The following is a 27483-nucleotide window of genomic DNA, read 5'->3' as shown; positions in this document are numbered from 1 at the left end:
GGAGGGCTGTGCGCGTGATGGACCAGGTTGGGTCTCTCTGATTCCTCTCATGTTCCTGCGTGCTAGAATTTCCATGTCAGGTCATGATGCAGACTGTGAGGATTCTTTCCACAGTGCATAACAATGTAGAAGTTAGAGCATTCTGTGACGTTGAATCTCTTTAAATGTCTAAGAAAGTAGAGAAGATAGACATAAACTCAGCGGATTAGGCAGCATCTCTGGAGAAAAAGGATGGGTGACATTTCAGGTCGGGACCCTTCTTCAGACTGAAAGTAGAGGGGAGGGAACTTGAGGTAAGACGAGCCCAGAACAAAGCAGAACACCAGATAACCAAGGAAGGGTGGAGCCCATAATGGTCCATTGTTGTCTGGGGAAGAGGTGATAATGAAGGGATACAAGGATGTGAATGGTGGATACAAGGGTTGCTTGAAATGAGAGAAAACAATATTCATATCGCTGGGTTGTAAGCTGGCCAAGTGAAATATGAGGTGCTGTTCCTCCAATTGACAGTGGAGGAGACCTTGGTCAGAAAGGTTATTATGGGAACAGGATGGGTAGTTAAAATGTTTGGCAACCGGGTGATCGCGTAGGCCAAGGCGGACAGAGCGTAAGTGGGCACACCTTCTTATTGATTTTACCTATTTGCTGGGCCCTGTGCTGGTCTCCGAAGATGTTGACGATCAGGCAACTGAAGATGCTCACTCTCTCCACCATCGACATACTGGTGAAAATTAGCACATGGTCCATCTGCTGAGCGGCAGAGTTGCTGCCTTACAGTGCCAAAGACCTGGGTTCGATCCTGACTACCGGTGCAGTCTGTACGGAGTTTGCACGTTCTCCCCACGATCGCGTGGGTTTTCGCCAGGTGCTTTGGTTTCCTCCCACACTCTGAAGATGTTACAGGTGTGTAGGTTAATTGGCTTTGGTAAAATTGTAAATTTTGTAGGATAGTGCTAGTGTGCGGGGTGATTGCTGGTCGGCACATACTTGGTGAGCCGATGGGCTTGTTTCCGCGCTGTATTTCTAAAGTCCAAAGTCTAAAGTAAATTCTCCTGTCCAAACAAGATGACAGCATTGCAGTTACACGGATATGTAGAGAACATAATGTTAATGCTTAAATATAGATGACAAGATCATGAGAGGAATGGATAGGGTAAGTGCATAGTCTTTTACCCAGAGTAGGGGAATCAAGAACCACTGGGTGACTGGAACACGGCGGCACGGTGGCGCAGCAGTAGAGTTGCTGCCTTACAGCGAATGCAGCGCCGGAGACTCAGGTTCGATCCTGACTTTGCGCGCCGTCTGTACAGAGTTTGTACGTTCTCCCCGTGACCTGTGTGGGTTTTCTCCGAGATCTTCGGTTTCCTCCCACACTCCAAAGACGTACAGGTATGTAGGTTAATTGACTGGGTAAATGTAAAAATAGTCCCTAGTGTGTGTAGGATAGTGTTAATGTGCGGGGATCGCTGGCGGTGTGGACTCGGTGGGCCGATGTGCCTGGTTCCGTCTCTAAAATCTAAAGTTGACTTCCCCTTTCTGAACTCAATGTTTCAGGGGAAATTCTCTTTTGTGAGTTCTAATAAAGGATCTCTGTCCTGAAAAAGTCAACTTTTGTCACTCTTCTCACAGATGTGGCCCAACCTGCTGAGCATTTCCAGCATTTTCTCTTTTTTGTTTTAGGTTTCCAGTAGCTGCAGTTTTTAAAAATTTTCACCAGTCACAGCACGGCACTGATTTGAGTCGATGATCCTGGCAACTGTTGCCCGCTGATAGCGTCAAATGAAATATTCTCCCCTATTGTTAACTTTCTCTATTAATCCCTTGCACATTGGTGCCTTGTGATCTTTCCACTTCAACAATTCAGTGACAACTCTTGCTGTACTCAGCAACTTGACATCTTTGCAAGAGGCCTATTAAAATTGCTTTGATGTGTATCCATCATTAATCTGCGTTCTCAGCTCTTGCTGAAAGTTCACACTGTCACAGTTGCTTTCTTTTGTTCACTTTTTGCCTTGTTCTACAGATCATAATCATCTCATGTAGCACATTCTGTTGCCGAGTGGAATACCCAGTCAACGCAGCTTTTGATCTACTTAGAAGCTGTAGGATATGAAATGTCATCATTATTCCGTTATTGTTTGCTGCCATGTGTAATATCATCCATAATCTTCTGGTTGTGGCAGAAGACAGATATTTTGGCTGGATGTCTGTGACCAGTAGAGTTCATATATATGTGACTTAGACATACATGTAGATGCGTTGGTGAGTACGTTTGCTGAAAACACCAAAATTGGAGGAGTTGCAGACAGTGAGCAAGGATAACAGAAAATACACTGGGATATAGACCTGCTGCGGAAATGGGCAGAGAAATGGCAAATGGAGTTTAAACCGAGCAAGGAATGAATGCAAGGAGAGAGTATACAGTTAATGGCAAGACCATCAACAGCATTGATGTGCAGAGGGATCTTGGAGGCAAATTCATCGCTCACTGAAGGTGGCAACACAAGTAGATAGGGTGGTTAAGAAGGTATATGATATACTTGCCTTCATTGAATATGAGAGTCAGGAAGTCATGATGCAGCTCTAAATGACTTTGGTCAGGCTGCATTTGGAGTATTGCGTGCAGTCCTGGTGCCCCATTACAGGAAGGATGTGGAGGCTTTGGAGAGGATGCAGAGGAGGTTTACCAGAATGCTGCCAGGATTAATTGTCAATTTGCTCACAAATTGTCTCATACTGCAAAATCTCAAACTGCAGCTATTTTTAACATCTTCAGATTAAAATCTTCTCGTTTCTACCCATCTTTATACAAATCATTATTTGTCAGCATGCCAACCTGACCCAACCTATATGTGGAAAATAGATTATTTTACACACACGGATCACTTTATTTTGAGCTGATGTGATATTGCCTTTCCCCTTCAATATCTACAGAACTGTTTGTTTTAGGAAACATGTCCAAACATTCAATATAGGAGTTGAACGTTTCTTGAGCTTGGATAAATGTGGTGATGCTTCTGATGTACCCAATGTTGGTCCAGTTCTATGCAAGAATGCTGCATGTGTGCAATAGTCCACAGAGTTCAATGGCACTGTCTCTGCCACTGCTGTGTGCTGTACATTGCATTGATTCATGTGGAGTCCCCAGCTAAACCAGATTCCAGGCAAATAGTAGCCGGAATGTACCATGAAAGAATCATTTTTTGTGTTACTAACTCAACTAAAACTTCCCAATGACCATTAGGCTATTGAACACTACAAACTCTAACTAAAACCCCGAACTACCTTTATTTGCACTAGGGATTTAGGGCTTAGTTTTATGTTTTTTTTAAAACTATATTCATTTTTTTCATTTATAGATTTTTATAATGCTTATTTATTACATTATCTATTGAGTACTCTTTTTCCAAACCTGTTGTGCTGCTGCACGTAGGAATAAAGCATTCTAGAATCTTGACAATTAAGAATCAGCACAGTATTTCAGCATTTAGTTTAGAGTTCAGAGACACAGCATGGGATCGGGCCTTTCAGCCCATCGAGTCCACACCGACCATCAATCACCCGTTCACACAAGTTCTTGTATACTTCCGACTTTAGGTAAGAGGGAGTTACATAGAACATAGAAAAGTTCAGCAGAGGAACTGGCTCTTCGGCTCACAATGTCTGCGTTGAACATGACACCAAGCTAAACTAATCTGTGCCTGTACATGATCCCTATCCCTCCATTCCTTACACATCTACGTGCCTATCTAAAAGCCTCTTAAATGTCAATACCGCATCTGCCTCAACCACCATCCCTGGCAGCACACTCCAGGCACCCACTACTCTTTGTGTAAAAAACTTGCCCCAAACAGCCCACACACAGTGGCACAGCTGGTGGAGCTGCCTCCCCATAGCACCAGTGACCCAGGTTCAATCCTGATATCGGGTGGAGTTTGCATGTTCTCCCTGTGACCATGTCGAGTTCCTCCGGTAGATCCAGTTTTCTGCCACACTCCATGGACTTGCAGGATTGCAGATTAATTAGCTTCTGTAAATTGTAAATCGTCCCTGGTGTGCAGGTTTGCATGCTAATTGGACCCTGTATATTGCCCCTGGTGTGTAAGGAGTGGATGAGAAAGCTGGATAACATCGAACTAGTGTGAATGGGTGATCAATGGTTGGCATGGACTCAGTGGGCATATAGGGCCTGTTTCCATGCTGTATCTTTGTTTCTAGCTTAGAGGAAACAGGCCCTTGGGCCCACTGGGTCTGTGCCGACCAGCGATCCCTGCATATTAACACTATCCTACACACGCGAGGGACATTTTTTACATTTGCCAAGCCAATTAACCTACAAACCTGTGCGTCTTTGGAATGTGGGAGGAAACCGAAGATCTCGGAGAAAACCCACACAGGTCACGGGGAGAACGTACAAACTCCAGACAGACAACACCCGTAGTCGGGATCGAACACAAGTCTCCGGCGCTGCAGTCACTGTAAGGCAGCAACTCTACCGCTGTGCCACCCTAAACTAAATCTCTAAACGAAACTAAGATAAATTTATAACTTCTTATTGTTTTTATACACAGTATATTTTGTCAATTGCATTAATAATACACATAAATGCCGCTGGGCTTTCCTAATCTGTCAAGAACTCCTATTGATTTGTGATATATAATTTGTGACACATAAAATATTCCATCAGGTTCTCATGGATATTGTGAGCATCTTTCTTAACTGTTAGTCATTTAATCAGTTGACAAACCTCAATGGCTTCCTTCCATTGACTTCGTGCTGCCTCGGCAAGGCCAACAGCATAATCAAAGACCAGTCTCACCCTGGACACTCCCTCTTTTTCCCTCTCCCATCAGGCAAGAAGTACAGAAGTCAGAAAACGCATATGTCCAGATTCAGGGACAGTTTTTTTCTCCAGCTGTTATCAGACGAGTGATGGTCCTCTCATCATTTAGAGAGCAGTCTTGACCGGCCATCTACCTCAATGGATACCTTTGAACTACCGTTAATCGGACTTTTTTTTTTACACTAAATGTTGCACCATTTATCCTTTATTAATATACTGTGGATGGCTTGAATGTAATCATGTAAAGTAAAAAATAAATGTTTATTATTATTATATTATTATTATTTTCTTTGACTGGATAGCATGAAAACAAAAGCTTTTCACTGTACCTCAGTACGCATGACAATTATAAACTAAACTAAAGGGAACGTACCGGAGGTGGTCTTTCCATTGTTCCAGATGAGGTTTTTGGCTTTGACCACAACCACCGTCAGCCTCTCTGCTGTGGGCAGATAACTAAGTGAGAGCAGGATCTCTCCGACTGTATCTGTTGCCTGCACAGACAAAAGTGTGATTAGTTCTCCAGGCTCAACAACCCTTCAGATGAACACCAACCTCTTGCACAAGTAGAACCATAACGCTTCACAATCATGTTCATCCAAACCAGCATTCCCATTTATAGGGTGAACCAGTTAACTTAGTAGTAGAGCTCAATCCACTACATTTCTGTAGCATGTATCTTGGTGACTATTATATCTCAGTGGTTGAAACAGTGACATTGCAGAAACAAGGAGCTTTTTATTTACAAAAAAGGACACAAAGTGCTGGAGTAACTCAGCGGGTCAGGTAGCATGTCCAGAGTACATGGATAGGTCATGTTTTGGGTCAAGACTCTTCTTCAGACTCAAGTTTTCTTCAGTCTGAAAAAATATCCCAACCCAAAATGTTACTTATCCATGTTCTCTAGAAATGCTGCCTGACCCGCTGAGTTACACCAGCACTTTGATGCCTTTACTGTTGTTAGATAGTTAAACTTCAGTCCCTTCAAACATTACAACAATGTTTTAATTTGCTTAATCATTGTACAGTTTAGCCTCATCACTATTGAATACTGTTACTTGGAAGCTAGTGACTGGGGTATTTGCCAGCTTTTACTAATTACATTGGTAATTAACCACGGCAAGTTAGGAACAATGAATGACAAAAGCTTGTTTACAGGGTTTTCACTACACTTGCATTTCAACACCGTCCTTCTCGGCAGGGCCCAATATAAAAAGTGAGTTGCTCTTGTCCTGCGGATCCCTCACCTTATTGACGTCCTGGAGATAAAGCCAGGCATTGAAGGGTCGGCAGCTGAGGTCCAAATCCGATAGCTTCAGATCCGCCAATCCCGTGCTGATGTTTCTTTCATCTTCATCGATTCCAAATACGGAAAATCGAAGGCTGTTTTCCTCGAGCGCAGAGGGGTCCAGGGGAATGGAAAACTTCTCATCGAAGAACACCGAGAATGCATTCCTCTGAATCTGCATAAAAGAGACGGGCAAACAAGGAACTGCAGATGTAGAAACAAAGAATTGTAGATGATGGTCAATACACTGAAGGGCCGAGTGTGAGGAAGGGTCTCGACCTGAAACGTCACCTTCTCCAAACGTGCTGTCTGACCTGCTGAGTTACTCCACCACTTTGTATTCTTTCAAGGGACTGCAAATGCTGGTTTACACAAAAGGTCACAAAGTGCTGGTGTAACTCAGCGAGTCAGGCAGCATCTCTGGAGAACTTGGAGAGGTGACGTTTCCGGACGGGACCCTTCTTCAGACTGTAAAAGAAATGGAATAGTTTCAGATCATTCCTACTCTCGGATCACTGTTGATTATGGAATAAGTGGCCACCTCATCTCAGTGCAGAGCACATTAGACAATAGACTTTAGAGATACAGCGCAGAAACTGGCCCTTCAGCCCATCGAGTCCACGCCGACCAGCAATCCCTGTACACTAGCACTATCCAACACACTAGGGACAATTTACAATTTTACCAAAACCAATTAACCTGCAAACATGTATGTCTTTGGAGTGTAGGAGGAAACCGGAGCACTTGAGGAAAACGCATGGGGTCACAGGGAGAATGTACAAACCCCGTACAGACACCACCCATAGTCAGAAACTAACTTGGGGTTCTAGCGCTGTTAGGCAGCAAATATACGGCTTTGCCATTGTGCCGCCTCAGTGTAAAGTGGATTTTATAATGTAATAAGGAGTGTAAGAGTTCACAAACCTTACTCCAATAAAATAAACAACAATGTGGTAATGACACTGCTGGAGTTACATTGCATTGCCATATTTAATCTCCATCGTTCAGTATTGGGCACAAGCTTCACCAAAATACTATTGGTCTCAAAGTAGTGATTTCTGATCAAAGTATCTGAGCATTAATGGAAGGTGATTAGAATGCAATCAAGACACAAACCTTTCAGGAGAAACCAGTTAACCATGCCACTGACACAGAATTTCACAATTAGTGTCATAAACCAAGGCTCATTTTATTTAAAAGTGAGGAGTCACCTTGGTAATCTCTGGATAGGAATTGTCTTCTTAAACTTCCCTTAGTCCAGTGTTGAGCATTTAAAAATAGACTAAAACATGATGACTTTATAAAAGCTATTCAATGGCATAATGATGTACAATAATCCTGCAACAATCTCCACTGTAACAATATAACATAGTAAACTGGCCTCTTGTAATAAACTCCCTGAGAAGATCGTAAAAATCAGACATGATAACGTAGGCATTATTAATGGACTGCGTGCTGTAAGGATACAGATTAGGTTCAATTCACCCTTTGTGGCACTTGAGCTTGTCTTTAACATTTTATGCAAAAAACCTGTGAAGAATGCAGATAAGATTTACAAGGATGCTGCCAGGACTCGAGGGCCTGAGCTATAGGAAAAGAATGAGCAGGCTTGGACTTTATTCCTTGGGATGCAGGAGGCTGAGGGGTGATCATATTGAGGTGTATAAAATCCTGAGGAGAATAGATAAGGTGAATGCGTAGTCTTTTACCAAGGGTAGGGGAATCAAGATTCAGAGGACATAAGTTTAAAATGAGAGGAACAAAATATAATAGAAACCTGGGGGGCAACCCAATAGACAATAGACAATAGACAATAGACAATAGGTGCAGGAGTAGGCCATTCAGCCCTTCGAGCCAGCACCGCCATTCAATGCGATCATGGCTGATCACTCTCAATCAGTACCCCGTTCCTGCCTTCTCCCCATATCCCCTCACTCCGCTATCCTTAAGAGCTCTATCCAGCTCTCTCTTGAAAGCATCCAACGAACTGGCCTCCACTGCCTTCTGAGGCAGAGAATTCCACACCTTCACCACCCTCTGACTGAAAAAGTTCTTCCTCATCTCCGTTCTAAATGGCCTACCCCTTATTCTCAAACTGTGGCCCCTTGTTCTGGACTCCCCCAACATTGGGAACATGTTATCTGCCTCTAATGTGTCCAATCCCCTAATTATCTTATATGTTTCAATAAGATCCCCCCTCATCCTTCTAAATTCCAGTGTATACAAGCCCAATCGCTCCAGCCTTTCAACATACGACAGTCCCGCCATTCCGGGAATTAACCTAGTGAACCTACGCTGCACGCCCTCCATAGCAAGAATATCCTTCCTCAAATTTGGAGACCAAAACTGCACACAGTACTCCAGGTGCGGTCTCACCAGAGCCCGGTACAACTGTAGAAGGACCTCTTTGCTCCTATACTCAACTCCTCTTGTTATGAAGGCCAACATTCCATTGGCTTTCTTCACTGCCTGCTGTACCTGCATGCTTGCTTTCATTGATTGATGCACTGGGACACCCAGATCTCGTTGAACTCCCCCTCCTCCTAACTTGACACCATTCAGATAATAATCTGCCTTTCTATTCTTACTTCCAAAGTGAATAACCTCACACGTATCTACATTAAACTGCATCTGCCATGTATCCGCCCACTCACACAACCTGTCCAAGTCACCCTGCAGCCTTATTGCTTCTTCCTCACAATTCACACTACCCCCCAACTTAGTATCATCTGCAAATTTGCTAATGGTACTTTTAATCCCTTCGTCTAAGTCATTAATGTATATCGTAAATAGCTGGGGTCCCAGCACCGAACCTTGCGGTACCCCACTGGTCACTGCCTGCCATTCCAAAAGGGACCCATTTATCCCCACTCTTTGCTTTCTGTCTGTCAACCAATTTTCTATCCATGTCAGTACCCTACCCCCAATACCATGTGCCCTAATTTTGCCCACTAATCTCCTATGTGGGACCTTGTCGAAGGCTTTCTGAAAGTCGAGGTACACCACATCCACTGACTCTCCCTTGTCAATTTTCCTAGTTACATCCTCAAAAAATTCCAGTAGATTTGTCAAGCATGATTTCCCCTTCGTAAATCCATGCTGACTCGGAATGATCCCGTTACTGCTATCCAAATGCTCAGCAATTTCGTCTTTTATAATTGACTCCAGCATCTTCCCCACCACTGATGTCAGACTAACTGGTCTATAATTACCCGTTTTCTCTCTCCCTCCTTTCTTAAAAAGTGGGATAACATTTGCTATCCTCCAATCCACAGGAACTGATCCTGAATCTATAGAACATTGAAAAATGATCTCCAATGCTTCCACTATTTCTAGAGCCACCTCCTTAAGTACTCTGGGATGCAGACCATCAGGCCCTGGGGATTTATCAGCCTTCAGTCCCATCAGTCTACCCAAAACCATTTCCTGCCTAATGTGGATTTCCTTCAGTTCCTCCATCACCCTAGGTTCTCCGGCCCCTAGAACATTTGGGGGATTGTGTGTATCTTCCTCAGTGAAGACAGATCCAAAGTAACGGTTTAACTCGTCTGCCATTTCTTTGTTCCCCATAATAAATTCCCCTGCTTCTGTCTTCAAGGGACCCACATTTGCCTTGACTATTTTTTTCCTCTTCACGTACCTAAAAAAACTTTTGCTATCCTCCTTTATATTATTGGCTAGTTTACCCTCGTACCTCATCTTTTCTCCCCGTATTGCCTTTTTAGTTAACTTTTGTTGCTCTTTAAAAGAGTCCCAATCCTCTGTCTTCCCACTCTTCTTTGCTATGTTATACTTCCTCTCCTTAATTTTTATGCTGTCCCTGACTTCCCTCGTCAGCCACAGGTGTCTCTTACTCCCCTTAGAGTCTTTCCACCTCTTTGGAATAAATTGATCCTGCAACCTCTGCATTATTCCCAGGAATACCTGCCATTGCTGTTCTACCGTCTTCCCTGCTAGGGCCTCCTTCCAATCAATTTTGGCCAGCTCCTGCCTCATGCCTCTGTAATCCCCTTTGCTATACTGTAATACTGACACTTCCGATTTTCCCTTCTGCCTTTCCATTTGCAGAGTAAAACTTATCATGTTGTGATCACTGCCTCCTAATGGCTCTTTTACCTCTAGTCCCCTTATCAGATCAGGATCATTACACAACACTAAATCCAGAATTGCCTTCTCCCTGGTAGGCTCCAGTACAAGCTGTTCTAAGAATCCATCTCGAAGGCACTCTACAAACTCTCTTTCCTGGGGTCCATTTCCAACCTGATTTTCCCAGTCTACCTGCATGTTGAAATCTCCCATAACCACCGTAGCATTACATTTTTGACACGCCAGAGGGCAGTGGTTATATGGAACAAGCTGCCTGAGGAAGTAGTTGATGCTTGTGCTATAACAGCATTTAAAAGACACTTAGATAAGCACATGGATAGGAAAGGAGTAAATCTGTGGCATTCTCTGCCTCAGAAGGCAGTGGAGGCCAATTGTCTGGATGCTTTCAAGAGAGAGTTAGATAGTGCTCTTAATGATAGCGGAGTCAGGGGGTATGGGGAGAGGGCAGGAACAGGGTACTGATTGTGGATGATCAGCCATGATCACATTGAATGGGGGTGCTGGCTCGAAGGGCCGAATGGCCTACTCCTGCACCTATTGTCCATTGTGTATTGTCTATTGTTTAGAGGGATATGGGCCAAATGCTGCCAAAGGGGCCTGGATATGGTGGATGTGGAGAGGATGTTTCCAGTACAGGTACTCCGTGCTTATGATGTTTCGGCTTGCGATAATTCGACTTTGCGATGGTGGAAACGGCAGCGACCCATAGCAACCCGGCCACGTGATCACGCGTATTCAATGCATTTCGACTTACAATACTTTCGGTTTCCGATGGGTTTCTCAGAACGGAACCCTATCGGAAGCTGAGGAGCACCTGTAGTGGGAGAGTCTAGGACCAGAGGATGCAGCCTCAGAATAAAAGGACGTACATTTGTAATGGAGATGAAAAGGAATTTCTTTAGCCAGAGAGTGGTGAATCTGTGGAATTCATTGCCACAGACAGCTGTGGAGACCATGCAATTGGGTATTTTTGAAGCGGAGATTGATAGGTTCTTGATTAGTAAGGGCATCTAAGATTACAGGGAGAAGGCATGAGAATGGGGTTGAGAGGGAAAAATAGATCAGCCATGATTGAATGGTGGAGTAGACTCGATGGAGCGAATGGGCTAATTCTTCTCTTATGTCTCATAGATAGGGCATCTTAGTCAGCTTGGGGAAGTTGGGCCAAAGAGCCTGTTCCCATGCTGTGTGACTCTATCACCACTGCCAATCTCACTGTGTTGCAGAGGGGAGAACAGCAGGCTGTGAGGCATCTCAATCAGCAGATCCAAACTGCTCAGCCAACTTAAGCACAGGGGCATAATGTCCCTCTTGGCTTGATGCTTGACAATAGGGAGCTCTGGAAGAAAAGGAGAGTTGACGTTACAGCATCAAATAGTTCGATAGGGTACAAACAGCAATGAGATATTTATTAGCAAATCTCTTTGGTATTAATAGGGGACAAATATTAGCCGGGATAATGTTCCTACTCTCTGTCAAGATAATCCTGTTTCATTCTTCTGCGAGAACAGAGGGCTTTTGATGAACAATACACTACTGAAGATTAGTTTATAGGCTATGATTAAAATATGGCAACAACCACAGTTTCTGGTTCAGAAGACAATGAGCTTAAAAGTGAATAACATTAGCATCTGCCAAAGCAGCTCCGCTTCACAAAAAATCCACATTAGATACACATTTCATTCCTCATTCAGTAATTTGTACGTTGAGTCCACATGGGGATGGTGACACATAGTTGGCTTTCATCTCCTTATCTACCTCCGACAACAGGATCTTAATTATAACTCGGAACAGTAGTCATTCTAGAGAAAATATCATTGGAGCGCAGGAGGATGAGGGGTGATCTTATAGAGGTATACAAAATCATGAAAGGAATAGATCGGTTAAATGCACAGCCATTTGCCCAGGATAGGGGAATAGAGAACCAGATGACACAGGTTTAAGGTGAAGGGGAAAAGATTTAACAGGAATCTGAGGGGTATCGTTTTTACACAAAGGGTGGTGGTGTATGGAACAAGATGCCGGAGGAGGTAGTTGAGGCAGGTACTTTTGCATCATTTAAGAAACATTTAGACAGGTGCATGAATAATACAGGTTTGGAGGGATATGGGCCTTAAGTAGGCATGTGGGACTAGTGTAGATGAGATATCTTGGCCGGAGTGGGGCAAGTTGGGCCGAAGGGCCTGTTTCCATGCTGTATGACTCTATGACAAACAGCTCCATCCAGAAAGAGACCTCACATCGGGAACCAGTATTCAAGGTGAAGCCAACTTGATGAAGGGCGACAACCTATAATGGTTGTGACAACCTATAATGGTTGCTGTATGTACATTGATACCAGCATCTTATTACTGAACAATCACTGCATCATTGGGCCATTTTCTCTTGCTGCAGGATAATTGTGCTACTGTCTTCATATCATTTGGTTACCCATAAAATGCACCATGCCATTAACAGATGTTAATACAAACCCTGCGTTGCAGCTTTTAATGGTCAATGGTGAATATACAAAAACCTGGCGACTCTTGCATATGGTTGCAGTGGCCTGTTTCTATGCATTCAATACTTAATCAAGGATTGTACTTATGTGTGCCAATATTCTTACTGATCTCTATGTTCCTTTATGATCCGTTTAAGAAACATTCAGACAGGTACATGGATAGGACAGGTTTAGAGGGATATGGGCCAAATGCAGGCAGGTGGAACTGGTGTGGATGGGACATGATGGGCAAGTTGGGCCGAAGGATCTGTTTCCACGTTATATGACTCTATGACTGTATTCCAAAAAAGAATGTCATTGTACCTTGGTATAGGTGATAATAAAAGAACCATTGAACCACTGAACCATTGAACCATAAGTATATTCAATCACTCAGCCTGAATTGTTCTCATCACCATCCACTGAAACCTCAGGGCTCTGCATATTTAAACATGAAAAAGTAGAAATTCAACCAACCTACCCGAGAAATCCCAACAATCTGCTCATCGGGCAGCAAACTGATGCGCACGAAGCAAGATTCAAAGTTGGCATCTTCTTTCTCCAGCAAGTCCTTCCCTTGAACCAGAGTGATGTGCATGGTGTTTGAGTTCACATCGTACTCCAAGCTCATCTCGATCTGGCCTACAGTGAAGTCGTGGCCAAAGTTGTTACCGATGGAAGATATGGAATTCAGCGAGTCCGTCGACACGGATTTCTTCATCGATCCGTAGGACATCAACTCCACGTCCTTCGTCATTAGCTCCAGAGTCCCAAGCTCGTTGATGGTGTCATAAGCTTCGTCTATCTTGAGGCTTGTGTGCTGGCTGGGGAAACCTTTCTCTATCGGCTTCTTATAGCTCAAAGCTGCTGTTCTCTGAGAAAAGAAGGAGAAATAAAACAGTCAGCTCAACCACCAGTGCACATTTTTTTTGCGGTTCAAGGCAAGCTATTGTCATCCGCGACTGACTGCTGAGATTAAAATTGGCTTAATAGATCAGATTTCAGCATCCCAAAGCCATAACTAACAATGATGATTTGTTTGCTGAAGCAATGTGCTTTTGCGGCAATGGTGTTTGCTCTAGATAAAGGGCCGGCATCGAAGATATTTCAAATGGATTAATTATCTTGCATGGCTGAATGCAGGCTATGCCAGATTGCTTCTATAAAAGACAGTCCCTATAGTCCTTTTACACAAACAACCCTTTGTAACATGGGTTTAAATGAAAAAAACAGATAACAAATATTCCTGAAAGGGATAAGAAATTTTATCTGCAGTAGGATCTAGCTGACTGTAACTAAATTTGAACCGTTACTACCTCCTGAATGGTGTGGGGGTATTAGCTGATAACTCAGTATGCTTTCTCACTCTTATGGCCTGGCGGAGGACGGTTCAGCCATGCCCACTTCAGCTGAATGCACTTTTAAATCAGTGACACTGGCAGCAATCGAGTAACGGTGCAACAATCTGGATTCCTATATCCCCACCAGCCATTGTATGAGGCAACATTGTCCATATTACGCCCCAAGATTATAGAGCAGAGCAAGATAGACCACTCGACCCTAAAAACCGTAGTATGTCACGGCGCCATTTTAGTAGGCAGAAACTTGCAGAAACATTTAAAAAGAAAAATAACAAAAATCTGTGAATTGATAGATGAGATATATTCTGCATTTTTATGGTATCATCACACATACTGTCCCCCCAAAACACTGATTACACTGCGAGAAGCATAATGGACGGCAGGGTTTACCTACTAAAATGGCTCCTTTGCGTACTACACTTCAGTATAGGTGATTTCGACGGAGTGGTCTACCTGGCTTCGCTTTATTATCTTTGATTACGCCTGACTTCCACAACTCTCTGTGTAAGAAAATAACTGCAGATGCTGGTACAAATCGAAGGTATTTATTCACAAAATGCTGGAGTAACTCAGCAGGTCAGGCAGCATCTCAGGAGAGAAGGAATGGGCGACGTTTCAGGTCGAGACCCTTCTTCAGACCGTTGTTATTCCCCCTCACTGTTTCTGTGCCCCTTCATCAGAAGAGGCTTTGTCTACTCCCATCATGTCTACTTTAATCAAATTAAAAGCTCAACACTGCCTAATGTATGGGAGAGTCCACGACCAGAGGGCATAGTCTCAGAATAAAAGGATGCACATTTAGATAGATGAGTTTAGTTTAGTTTAGAGATACAGCGTGGAAGCAGGCCATTCGACCCACCGAGTTCGTGCCGATCACCGATCCCCGCACACTAACGCCATCCTATACTCTCGGAACAATTTACAATGTTACCAAGCCAATTAACCTACAAACATGTACATCTTTGGAGTATGGGGGGAAACTGGAGCACCCGGAGAAAACCCACACAGGTCACAGTGAGAACATACTCCCTCATACAGATAGCACCCGTAGTTAGGATCGAGCTCGGGTCTCTATCATTGTAAGGCAGCAATTCTGCCACACGGTGCCACCAAATAAAGTGAGGAGGAATTTCTTTAGTCAGAGGGTGGTGAATCCGTGGAATTCTTTGCAGCAGACAGTTGTGGAGGCTAAGTTATTGGGTATTTTTAAGGCGAAGATTGACAGATTTGTGATTAGTATGGGTGTCAGGGTTATGGGGAAAAGGCAGGAGAAAGGGGTTGAGAGGGAAAGATAGATCAGCCATGACTGAATGGAGGAGTAGACTAGATGGGCTGAATGGCCTACTTCTGCTCCTATGGCTTGTGAATTTATAATCTCCATGGCTCAAAGGAATATACATCAGGCCAATGGAAACTTTCCTCAAAAATCTCTTAGCTTTGGTGGCACAGAGACACAGCTAGTAAATCCGGTGCCTTACAGTGCGAGAGACTTGGATTCAGTCCTGACCTTGGGCACTCGTTGTGTGGAGTTTGCATGTTCTCCCTGTGACCACTTGGGTCTTCTATGACTGCTCTGGTTTCCCCCCGCACCCCAAAGTTGTGCAGGATGGTAGGTTAATTGGTTACTGTTAATTGGCCCTAGTGCGTGGGTGAGTGGTTGAACCTGGGGAGGGAGTTAATGAAACGAGAAGATGGGAGAATAAAACACTGGATTAATGTAGGATTAGTGTAAGTGGGTAGTTGATATTTAACGTGGACTTGGTGTGCCTGTTTCCTTGCTGCATCTTTCTGTGACTTGATGACTGCAAGCTGCACTGCATCACCCCACTGCATGCTTAACTCACGCATGGTGCTGTCCGTGGATTGTTACTGATCAACAGTCAGCTGAGGCTCAGGAGACAGCTCTCAGGCCTGAGGCAGGGCGTTGTGGCACAAGTGACTTGAGGAGAAAAGCTTTGGACCAACATCAATGTAGTTCCAAGGGAGCCCTGCACTAACAGATATACCACCAAGTGAGATGTTAAACCAAGCACCTATTGGCCCTGAAAGGACACAAAGTGCTGGAGTAACCCAACGGGTCAGGCAACATCTCTGGAGAACATGGATAGTTGACGTTTCAGGTTGGGAGCCCTCTTCAGACTGGCGAAGCATCCAAAGAAAGGTCCCGACCTGAAACGTCACCTATCCATGGTCTTCAGAGATGCTGTCTGACCCTCTAAATTACTCCAGCACTTTGTATCCTTTTGCGTTAACCAGCATTTGCAGTTCCTTGTTTCTACCTGACCTCGCAGGAGGGTGTCAAATATCCCGTGGTACTGTTTTGAAGAAGAGTAGGGGTCATCTGTAATTCCTATCCCACAATTATCCCTCAATCAAAGTACAAAGACATTTTATTTAATCATTATGGAAGCAATGTGCCTCACAGTGTCAGAGACCCGAGTCAAATCCACGTCTTGGGTGCTGTCAGTGGGGAGTTTGCACATTCTCCCTATGACCTTGTGGGTTTCTTTCAGGTGCCCTGGTTTCCTCCCACATCCCAAAGACCTGCTGGTTTGTAAGTTAGTTGGCCTGTGTAAATTGCCCCTCTTGTGTAGGGATTGGATGTGAAAGTCGGATACATAGAACTAATGTGAACCGTGATCGCTGGCCGGCGTGGTTACAATGGGCTGAAGGGCCTGTTTCCATGCGGTATCTTTCAAGCTTTCATTCAATTAGATCGATATGTTCTACATTGCAACAGTATTCAACCTCTCCTTGGCAAAGTCCGTGGTCCCTGCATGCTTCAAAAGATCCATCATTGTACCGGTGCCAAAGAATGCCTCTCCAGCGTGTTTAAATGACTACCGACCGGTGGCCCTCACCTCGGTTGTCATGAAATGCTTGGAGAGGCTAGTCAAGAAGCACATCTGCGCCCTCCTTCCTCGCAACATGGACCCACTACAGTTCGCATACCGTCCGAACAGGTCCACGGATGATGCGGTCTCCCAGGTTCTACACACCGCTCTCTCTCATCTGGACAGCCAGGGGGGCTATGTGAGGATGCTGTTCATTGACTTTAGTTCAGCATTCAACACAATAGTCCCCAGCAGACTGGTTGAGAAGCTGCTGGAACTGGGGCTTAGCTCCCCTCTGTGTGCCTGGGTCCTGGACTTTCTCACTGCCAGGCCCCAAGTGGTCAGGATGGGGGAACACACATCTAGCTCCCTCACCCTGAACATAGGATCCCCCCAGGGCTGCGTCCTTAGCCCCCTATTGTACTCCCTGTACACACATGACTGTAGGGCCAGGTTCAGCTCAAACTCCATCATCAAGTTTGCTGATGACACTGTGGTGGTGGGCCGGATCTCCAACAACGATGAGAAGGCCTACCGGGAGGAGGTGGCTGATCTGGCACTCTGGTGTCAGGACAATAGCCTCCTCTTGAATGTCACTAAAACAAAGGAGCTGATTGTGGACTTCAGAAGGGCTAAACATCCAAGGACGTACACGCCACTGGAGATAAATGGGTCTATTGTGGATAGGGTGAGCAGTTTCAAATACTTGGGAGTCCGCATCGCAGAGGATCTGACGTGGGCAACGCACATTGCCGCACTGGTGGGTAAGGCTAAGCAGCGCCTTTACCACCTTAGACAACTGAGGAAATTCAGAGTGTCGCTGAGGATCCTTCATTGCTTCTACTCTGGGGCTGTAGAGAGCATCCTGTCCGGCAACATTACAGTCTGGTTTGGGAACAGCTCTGCCCAGGACAGGATGGCCCTGCAGAGAGTAGTGCGTTCGGCAGAACGCACCATGGGAACTACACTCGTCCCCCTGCAGGACCTATACATCAGGAGGTGCAGATCCAGAGCAAGCAAGATCATGAGGGACCCCTGCCACCCCAGTAACGGACTGTTCCAGATGCTACGGTCAGGCAAACGCCTCCGCTGTCACGCTGTGAAAACGGAGAGGATGAGACGGAGCTTCTTCCCACAGGCCATCAGGACTGTCAACTTTGATAACCCCAGAGACTAAATTTTTGTCGACACTTTTGGTGCTATGTTTAGTAACTTATTAACTTTATTTATTGTAACTGTAATTATTTTTGTGCACAACCCGCAGGCATTGCCACTTTCATTTCACTGCACATCGAGTATGTGTATGTGACAAATAAATTTGACTTGACTTGACTTGACTTGACTTGAGTTACTACACTTTTAGACATTTTTTTAGACTTTTAGAGATACAGCGCGGAAACAAACCTTTCGGCCCACCGAGTCTGTGCTGACCCCGTACACTAGCGCTATCCTACCCATTAGGGACGATTTATAATTTTACCGAAGCCAATTAACCTACAACTCCCTTTACGTTTCTGGAGCATGGGAGGAAATCGGAGCACTTGGGGAAAACCCACACGGTCACGGGGAGAACGTACAAACTCCGTACAGACAGCACCCGTAGCTGGGATCAAAATTGGGTCTCTGGCGCTGTAAGGCAGTAACTCTACCCCTGTGCCACCGTGCCACTCACTTCAAAAGATCTTCATGATCTCTGAAGTGCTTTGGGATACCTGAAGAAAGGTGCTATATAAAAATATAAGTCGTCTGGTGCTTCAGCTATTATCTCTCATCCTGAATCTGAAAAGCTCTCAATATAGGTTGCAGAATTAGAAATGAATAAAGATTGACGATTCACTCATTGGGAAACTGGAGAGTGACTCATGCATGGCTGTTTGCATGAAGCTCCCCACTGCATGATTACTGATCAGCCCTGACAAAATCCCATTGGATTGGTCTGACTCTCTGTCAGTGCTGAGAGAAAAGAGCATTGCTGCAGAACAAGGAACTGAAGCAAATGGAAGGAAATTACAACAACAAGAAACCAAATTCAGAGCCACAATCAGCGTGTGAAATTCCTTGCCGATGTTGTGCGACTCAATGATAAATCTTTGTCAATCATGTTTATTTTTTCATATTTCAGATACAGCGCGGAAACAGGCCTTTTCGGCCCACCAAGTCCGCACCGCCCAGCGATCCCCGCACATTAACGTTATCCTACACACACTAGGGACAATTTTTACATTTACCCAGTCAAATTAACCTACATACCTGGACGTCTTTGGAGTGTGGGAGGAAACCGAAGATCTCGGAGAAAACACAAGCAGAGAACGTACAAACTCCTTACAGTACAGCACCCGTAGTCAGGATCGAACCTGAATCTCCGGCGCTGCATTCGCTGTAAAGCAGCAACTCTACCGTTGCGCCACCGTGCCGCCCATTAATCACATTAATCAATCACTGAATCATTTCACAGAGTCATTGTGTCATAGAGTTATACAGCATGGAAACAGGCCCTTCAGTCTAACCCGTCCATGCTGACTAAAATGTCCCCATCCAAGCTAATTGTATTTGCCCACATTTGGCCCACATCCCTCTAAATATTTCCTAAACATGTAACTGCCTAATTGTATCTGGTCTCAACTAACTCCTCTGACAGCTCATTCCATAAACCCACCACCCTCTGAGACATTGCCCCTCAGGTTCCTATTAAATCTTTCCTCTCTCGCCTTAATCCTATGTCTCTGGATCCTGATTTCCCTCATGATTTTACACACTTCTATACGATCACTCCTAAGCCTGCGGTACTCCATGGAATAAAATCCTAGCTTGCCCAAGCTCTCCCTATAGCTCAGGCTCTTGGATCCTGGCAGCATCCTCGTAAATCTACACTTGCACTATTTCCAGCTTAATGACATCCTTTCTACAGCAGGGTGACCAAAACAGAGCTCGATACTCCTAATGCGGCCTTGCCAACATCTTGTACAGCTATAACATAAAGTTCCAACTTCTGTACTCAATACCCTGAACAATGGAGGCCAATGTAACAAAAAAAACCTCCTTCACTGCCCTATCTACCTGTCATGCCACTTTCAGGGAACTGTGCGCTTGTACTCCTAGATCCCTCTGTTCTACCACACTCCTCGGGGCCAACCATTCACTGTGAAGGTCCTACTCTGATTTGATTTTATGACTAACCAAGAGGAAAACTGATAGGTCAACTTTTGGTTATTGTGATCAAGGAGGATTTTTACTCCCCACCTTCCTAGAAAAAGTAGTGAAGTACAATGGGAGAATTTGCTTAATTAAACAATCTTCCCCATAACCTCCCATGAGAGATTATTTTCTTACAATTTTCAGCATAATATATGGTGGAGCAGAATGTCGTACATATTCATATTGGCATAGAACTTATCCTACAAAGAGAAGAGCGTATAATTAGGGTAATGCATATTCATCCTCTTAAGCATTTGGTAGAATAACAACTATACTCTAGATAGAGCTGCACCATATTCAACAATATCACATTGAAAACTCTTGTGAAGGTACAAGTGGATTTTTTTTGTCTCCAAGTTATATGCAAGATTTAATCAGATGAGGAAACGTCTGACTAATGGTGTTTACTCCCACGGGTTTGAGCCAGTTTTTTTTAACAATAACATTCCCTTTGTTAAATTTAATTAAATGCAGATGTGGGAAGCATACAGAGATCAAGATAACATGAGATCTAAAGATTAGAGTTTCCACTGAACTAGTGAAGTCCTACTTCACTTATGGCAAGTCAGTGATTAGTCAAAATGTCCAAAGTCAATATGGGTAAATCAAGGTATCAAATGGATGCTCTGAAGCAAACATACAACTCTGTTCTTTCTCCATAACCGTATCAATCATTCCTTTAAACATATCATATCTAACTTATATCTGAAGATCACTGTTCTTTAATAAGGATTTCAAAGCCCTGGAGAGATTAAACAAGAATTATTCCATCTCTAAAGAATTTGAGTTATGTGCAGGGACTTGTGACATTGGGGCTGTCCGCACACCAGAGATTGTTTGGAGGACATTTAATGGAGATGTACATTATTGTGAGGGGTTTTGATGGTATAAATGAGAGGAATCTATTTATTTCCACAAAAATGTTTATATTACTAGAAGGTACAGCTTCGGGATCAATATCAAATGAATCAGGGAGCAAATTAGGAGAACTTTCTGAAGCAGACTTAGCAAAATTCAGTAACAACTTTCAGAAGGGAATTGGACATAAATTTGAAACAGAAGATATCTGCTGAACTTTAGTGAGAGCGTAGAGCAGCGAAGTAACCAGAGGTGGAATCTGAACAATGGACTAAAAGTCTTCTTTCTGTGCGGGTGATTTTGTGTTTCCATTGTTATATTGCACTTTGATGTAGGAGGCCATTTGGTCCATCAAATCCTTGCTATCTCAGAGAAGATTCCTAATCTTCCATTTAGTTCCCCACAACGTATTCTCCTTCGCATGTCCCTGATTCTCATATCACCCACGATGGACAATTGACAATGGCTAATTAACCTACAGATGCATCTTTGGGTTGTGGAAACAAATTGGAGTGCCCAAGGGAGACCCACTGGATCACAGGGAGAACATGCAAACGCCATACCAACAGTAGTAGATCCCAAGATTCCAGAGTTTTGGATTCTGGTCTCGTAGCGTCACCATTCTGCCATTCACATGAGAACATATCGGAGGTAGTTCAAGTGCTTTGGGGCAGCCTAAGGCTGTGAAAGGTAGTATTTAAAATCCTTTTCAACCATGACATTTGTGGCAATATCCCAGCAAACTATTTTTTCTCTCTCTCTGCTGCAGAGTTGGTGCAATAACTGCTTTAGTTCTAAGGATGCCTGGATAGAGCGAATGTGGAGAGGATGTTTCCACTAGTGGGAGAGTCCATGATCAGAGACCACAGCCTCAGAATAAAAGGACGTACCTTTAGAAAGGAGATGAGGAGGTATTTCTTCGGTCAGAGGGTGGTGAATCTGTGGAATTCATTGCCGCAGACGGCTGTAGAGGTCAAGTCAGTGGATATTTTTAAGGCGGAGATTGACAGATTCTTGATTAGCGCGGGTGTCAGGGGTATAGGGAGAAGGCAGGTGAATGGGGCTGAGAGGGAAAGATAGATCAGCCATGATTGAATGGCACTGTAGACTTGATGGGCCGAATGGCCTCTAATTCTGCTCCTAGAACTTATGAACTTATCAACTTGCTTAATGAAGAGCTAAATTGGCATCCATCCACCTGCTTCACATAACTTTAGTTTTGCAATATTAAACTGGGTTTACGTTGGCGTAATGTGAACAATCACCATGAATCACAGGAACTTTAACGAGGTCCACAGCAAATTATAAGTTGATGCCACTTTTTAATCTTGTTCTTACATTTATGACAAATAAGTTGCATTAGTTATGCAAACCAGAAGGGAACCCAGCAGCGAATCCAACTCCATAAATAAAGTAATCAAGTTTACTCATACAAGTAAGTTTTTCAAATATGAAAGGATATTTATGGCGCAATAAAGCACACAATTTAGGTTTATCGGGATGTCGTTTGTTAAATTCGATCAACAGCGCACAAAGTCGTCATGAAATATCCATTAAAACTTTTGGTTACAGGATGAACGATCTCCAATACAATGTCTGTGGCAAAATAACAAACTGAAGGAGGTGCTTAGTGGGCCAGGCATCATCTGTAGAGGCAGAGAGGGATGACTGATGTACTTGGCAAGACCCTGCATCAGGACTGGACCCTGTTCAAGAGTCAAGAGTGTTTTATTGTCATATGTCCCTGATAGAACAATACAATTCTTACATGCAGCAAGCAGCACAACATAGTACTCTAAACAATATAATAAACAAGAAAAAAATAATCTGTGCATATATATGTATGTGTGTGTGTGTGTGTGTGTGTGTGTGTGTGTCCGTGTGTGTGTGTGTGTGTGTGTGTGTGTGTGTGTGTGTGTGTGTGTGTGTGTGTGTGTGCGCGTCCGTGTGTGTGTGAGCGCGCGCATACAGTACATTATAGAACATGTGCTGTTATTGGTGGGTTGGGGTCAGTTTATGGAGTGGGGAGATGGTTGTGCATTTGTGGGCTGGGGAAGTCTGATGATAGGCCCACTCAAATCCTTCATCCCTCGTACAAAAGGAACCTCAATCTTCTCTGAAGCCCCTATTGTTCTACAACTTTCCTGACCCTGGTTCACGTTCCTAGCATGTTTGGCCAGACAGGGATGTCACAAACATTTCTCTCTACCCACACTTCAACCTACGATTAAAATGACACTCTCTTTTCTCTCCCTCTCCCCCCTCCTCCTCCCCCTCTTATTCTCCCTCTAACCCTGCCCCTCTCCCCGTCTCCCACTACCTCCCCTCCTCTCTTCTCCCTCTCACCCTCTCTTTCCTCTCTCACCCTCTCCCTCTCTCCCCTTTTCTCACTCTCCCCTTTTCTCACTCTCTTTCCCTCTCTCTCTCTCTTCCTCCCTCTCTGCCCCTCCCACTCTGTCACACCCCCTCTCTCTCCATCTCTTCCCCTCTCTCCTCCTCCCTCACTCTCTCTCCCTCTCCTTCTTTCCCTCTCTTAAACAGTCCCTGGGGACTGAGGATTACTTGCTTCCCACTCCAAAGATAGACACAGAGTGCTGGAGTAACCCATCGGGTCAGACAGCATCTCTGGAGAACATGGCCCAAAATGACGTCACCTGGCTATGTTCTCCATACATGCTGCCTGACCCACTGATACTCCAGCATTTTGTGTCTATCTTTGGTATAAACCAGCATCTACAGTTCCTTGTTATCACATTGCTTCCACTCTATTCTGGGCTGCCTTTTTGTGAATTCTTTGAACATGGATTGGGTATTGGTATATCACTACATGGTCTTGACAAAGCAAGTTTAGTTTACAGATACAGCAAGGAAACAGGCCCTTTTCCGACTGAGTGCATGCCGACCAGCGATCCCCGTACACTAGCACTATCCTACATACTAGGGACAATTTATAATCTTTACCAAAGCCAAATAACCTACAAAAACCTGTACATCTTTGGAGTGTGAGAGGAAACTGGAACACCTGGAGAAAACCCAAGCAGTCATGGGGGAACATACAAACATTGTACAGACGGCACCTGTAGTCAGGATTGAACCCACGTCTCTGGTGCTGTGAGGCAGCAACTCTACTGCTGCGCCACCATGCTGACTAAAGGAGTTTTGATCCAAAGGCAAGAAGGTCCAAGATGACTGAACACCATAGCTGCCCAATTCGTGCAAGGTGCAAGCATTCCATCCACACTCTCATGGGAACTAGCACACACTCAGAGACATCACGGAGACAATATAGTTGCTTGACCTGCGTACTTATAAAGGATTATACCAGCCAGGGAGGGGTGTCCTTGCAATTTACTAGCTAAAATTGGATCTTCTTGCCTTCGGACCAATCTGCACTTTATCAAGACGATGTAGCTGGTGCACCAATACCCAAGCCATGATCAAATAATTCAGTGAGTCACAGAGGTCAGAAATAATTCAGTGAGTCACAGAGGTCAGAGATCAGGTCAGAAGGTGAATCTGAGGAATCCTTTGCCACAGAAGGCTGTGAAGGCCTAGTCGGTGGATATATTTAAGGCAGAGATAGATAGATTCTTGATTAGTACGGGTGTCAGAGGTTATGGGGAGAAGGCAGGAGAATGTGGTTAGGAGGGAGAGATAGATCAGCCACGATTGAATGGCGGAGTAGACTTGATGGGCCGAATGGTCCATCTTATGACCACAGTTTAACTGTTCCCTGAGTGAGATATATCTCTGAAACCGCTATGCATTGAACAAAATGGCATAAAAAGGAACAACAGATGTTGGTTTACACCAAAGAAGGACACAAAGTGCTGGAGTAACTCAGCAGGTCAGGCAGCATCTCTGGAGAACATGGATAGGTGAAGGTTCAGGTCAGGACCCTTCGTTAGGTCGATCATGCATTGATCATACATCTTCTGGACTCCCAAGGGTGACCTCCTGCTCTACCATTTACGTTAAGTTTAGGTCTCTGTTGAAAGCAAGGTCTCCGTGGATATGATCCTGACCACCAGGCCGTGTATTATTGGAGCTGCTACGCTTGCTGTCCCTTTAGACTGTCTAAGCTCATTTAACAGGGACATCAGTCAGCAAGGAGAAGTGGCTTTCAGCCGATGTGCCTGAACTGAGTTCAGATTTATGCCTCTGAGTGGAAGGCCAGGGAGCTAACTACTCACTGGATACTCACTTCAAACACTGCAACTTAAACCTATTTATATTCCAGGGCCAAGTTGGTGGGTAATTGACAGGAGCAGGTACTTGGACATAAGACAGTGAGCAAGTTAATCCAGGTTTGTCACACACTTGGGTTCAATTATTCTTCTATGGCTCAATTATTCATCCAGTTACGTGTTCAATTTTAATAAGTCGTGCAAGAATCAGTCTTCGATGTGTTCAGCTGAGAGTGAGGGGCTTTCCTGATGAGCAGAAAGGCACCTGGATCATTTACATTTTTAACCAGTAACAATTTTTGACCCCATGCTTTTGTCCTTGAATGCTTTTGGACAATTTATGAACATTTTATTAGGAGACATCTTTACAGCTCATTTAGAGAGGTGTTGAATGCACTTAACAGGTCTTAGCCAAACACAGGCTAGTGGGACTAGTGTAAATGGGACACGTTGGTCGATGTGGGCAAGTTGGGCCAAAAGAGCCTGTTTCCATCCTGTATGGCTCTCTGACTCTATGATCCTCAATCTGCATGTAGAAACATGGAACTGCAGATCCTGGTTTACACAAAAGGACACAAAGTCCTGGAGTAACTGATTGGGTCAAGCAGCATCTCTGGAGAGCATGGATCAGTGACCTGGAGATGCTGCGTGTCCCGGTGAGCTACTGTAACACTTTGAGTACGTTAACAGATCTGCAAACTGATGTTTAACGGGTGAGGTTTGTGAGGCAACTTCTTTGTTCGTGAGCCTGGGTGATTGTGGGTGTTGGGGGTTGTTGGAGACATCAACGCCCATGTGAAACTACCCAAGAAGGGGTGAGCTGAGAATACAGGGATTCCAGGCTGTAACCTCATCAGGGACTCTACCATTAAACTCCTCTGCCATTAAACTCCTCTATCATTACCATCCTCAGACTGGATCTGATCGCACCGGCAAACTAGAATTGGTTATGAAGTCATGAGCCAATAATGCAGACAGGCATACATGTAATAAGATGGAATTGTAGATGCTGTTTTATACCGTAGATAAACACAAAGTGCTAGAGTAACTCAATAGGTCAAGCAACACCTCTGGAGAAAATGGTTAGGTGACGTTTCGAGTGGGGTCCCTTCACCCGACCCGAAACGTCACCTATCCATTTTGTCCAAAGATGCTGCCTGACCCACTGACTTATTCCCGCACTTTGTGTTTAATACAGACGAGCAGTTGGAGCTGGTCAAACCACAACCTCGGAACCCAGAGATGGCATTTGACCGATCGCTTCTTTACATTTGCAGCTCTGCAACATCTCAGTGCTCCTCCAAACCTGGTTTCATGAGCATCTCCAACCTTCTTCACTCAACCATGGGCATGAGAGATGCCTCCAGCTGTCTCGACCCTTGTATTTTGCAATTTCCTCCTGTGCAGCCCTTCCTTTGAAATATTCTTTAAAATCTGTTTCTTTCATCAGTAGAATTACAACACGGCACTTCACTCAGTCCACTCTGGCTCTTTGAAAGTTTAGTTTAGTTTAGTTTACTTTACTTTATTGTTATGTGTACTGAGGTACAGTGAAAAGATTTGTTGTGTGCTAACCAGTCATCAGAGAGACAATACATGATTACAATCGAGCCATCCACAGTGTACAGATACATGATAAAGGGAATAACGTTTAGCGCAAGATAAAGTCCAGTCAAGTCCCTCTTCCCTGCTCTTTAACTATGGACCACCAGCCTTTTGTTTTCCAAATCCCACATGGAAGTTCGTTGGAATGAAAATCACAGAAAAATTAGATGAAGGGATTTAGACGATTTAGACGAGGGAATTAAATGTGACATCTTTAAGTTTGCGGATGACACAAAGCGGGATGGCAGAGTGAGCTGCGAGGAGGATGCTATGAGGCTGCAGGGTGACTTGGATAGGTTGGGTGAGTGAGCAGATGCATGGCAGATGCAGTATAATGTGGATAAATATGAGGGTATCCATTTAGGTGGCAAGAACAAGAGGACAGATTATTATCTGAATGGTGTCAGATTAGGAAAAGGGGAGGTGCAACGAGACCCAGGTGTCCTTGTATATCAGTCACTGAAATTAAGCATGCAGGTACGGCAGGCAGTGAAGAAAGCTAATGGCATGTTGGCCTTCATCACAAAAGGATTTGACTGCAGAAGCAATGAGGTCTTATTGCAGTTGTACAAGGCCCTGGTGAGACCGCACCTGGAGTATTGTGTGCAGTTTTGATTTAATTTGAGGAAGGACATTCTTGCTATTGAGGGACTGCAGCGTAGGTTCACCAGGTTAATTCCCAGGATGGCGGGACTGACATACGATGAAAGAATGGATCGACTGTGC

The 27483-nt window shown here is 44.3% G+C and overlaps 1 protein-coding gene across 5 annotated transcripts in view; it reads right to left on the bottom strand.

The window, feature by feature from the left end:
- The window catches only part of syt12 (synaptotagmin XII), a 177009-nt gene that overhangs the window by 21698 nt on the left and 127828 nt on the right, over window positions 1–27483 (bottom strand). For all 5 annotated transcript variants that reach the window (XM_078415134.1, XM_078415135.1, XM_078415136.1 and 2 more), the window contains exons 5-7: window positions 13199–13591; window positions 6091–6306; window positions 5217–5337 (exon numbers count right to left, since the gene is read on the bottom strand). In XM_078415134.1, coding sequence (XP_078271260.1) covers window positions 5217–5337; window positions 6091–6306; window positions 13199–13591 — 730 coding nt within the window. The remainder of the gene's footprint in view (window positions 1–5216; window positions 5338–6090; window positions 6307–13198; window positions 13592–27483) is intronic.

The sequence above is a fragment of the Rhinoraja longicauda genome, chromosome 18 (genome assembly GCF_053455715.1).
Source record: "Rhinoraja longicauda isolate Sanriku21f chromosome 18, sRhiLon1.1, whole genome shotgun sequence".
Classification (NCBI taxonomy): domain Eukaryota; kingdom Metazoa; phylum Chordata; class Chondrichthyes; order Rajiformes; family Arhynchobatidae; genus Rhinoraja; species Rhinoraja longicauda.
The sequence above is the reverse complement of the archived record's forward strand: the minus strand, read 5'-3'. Positions and strand labels throughout refer to the sequence as shown.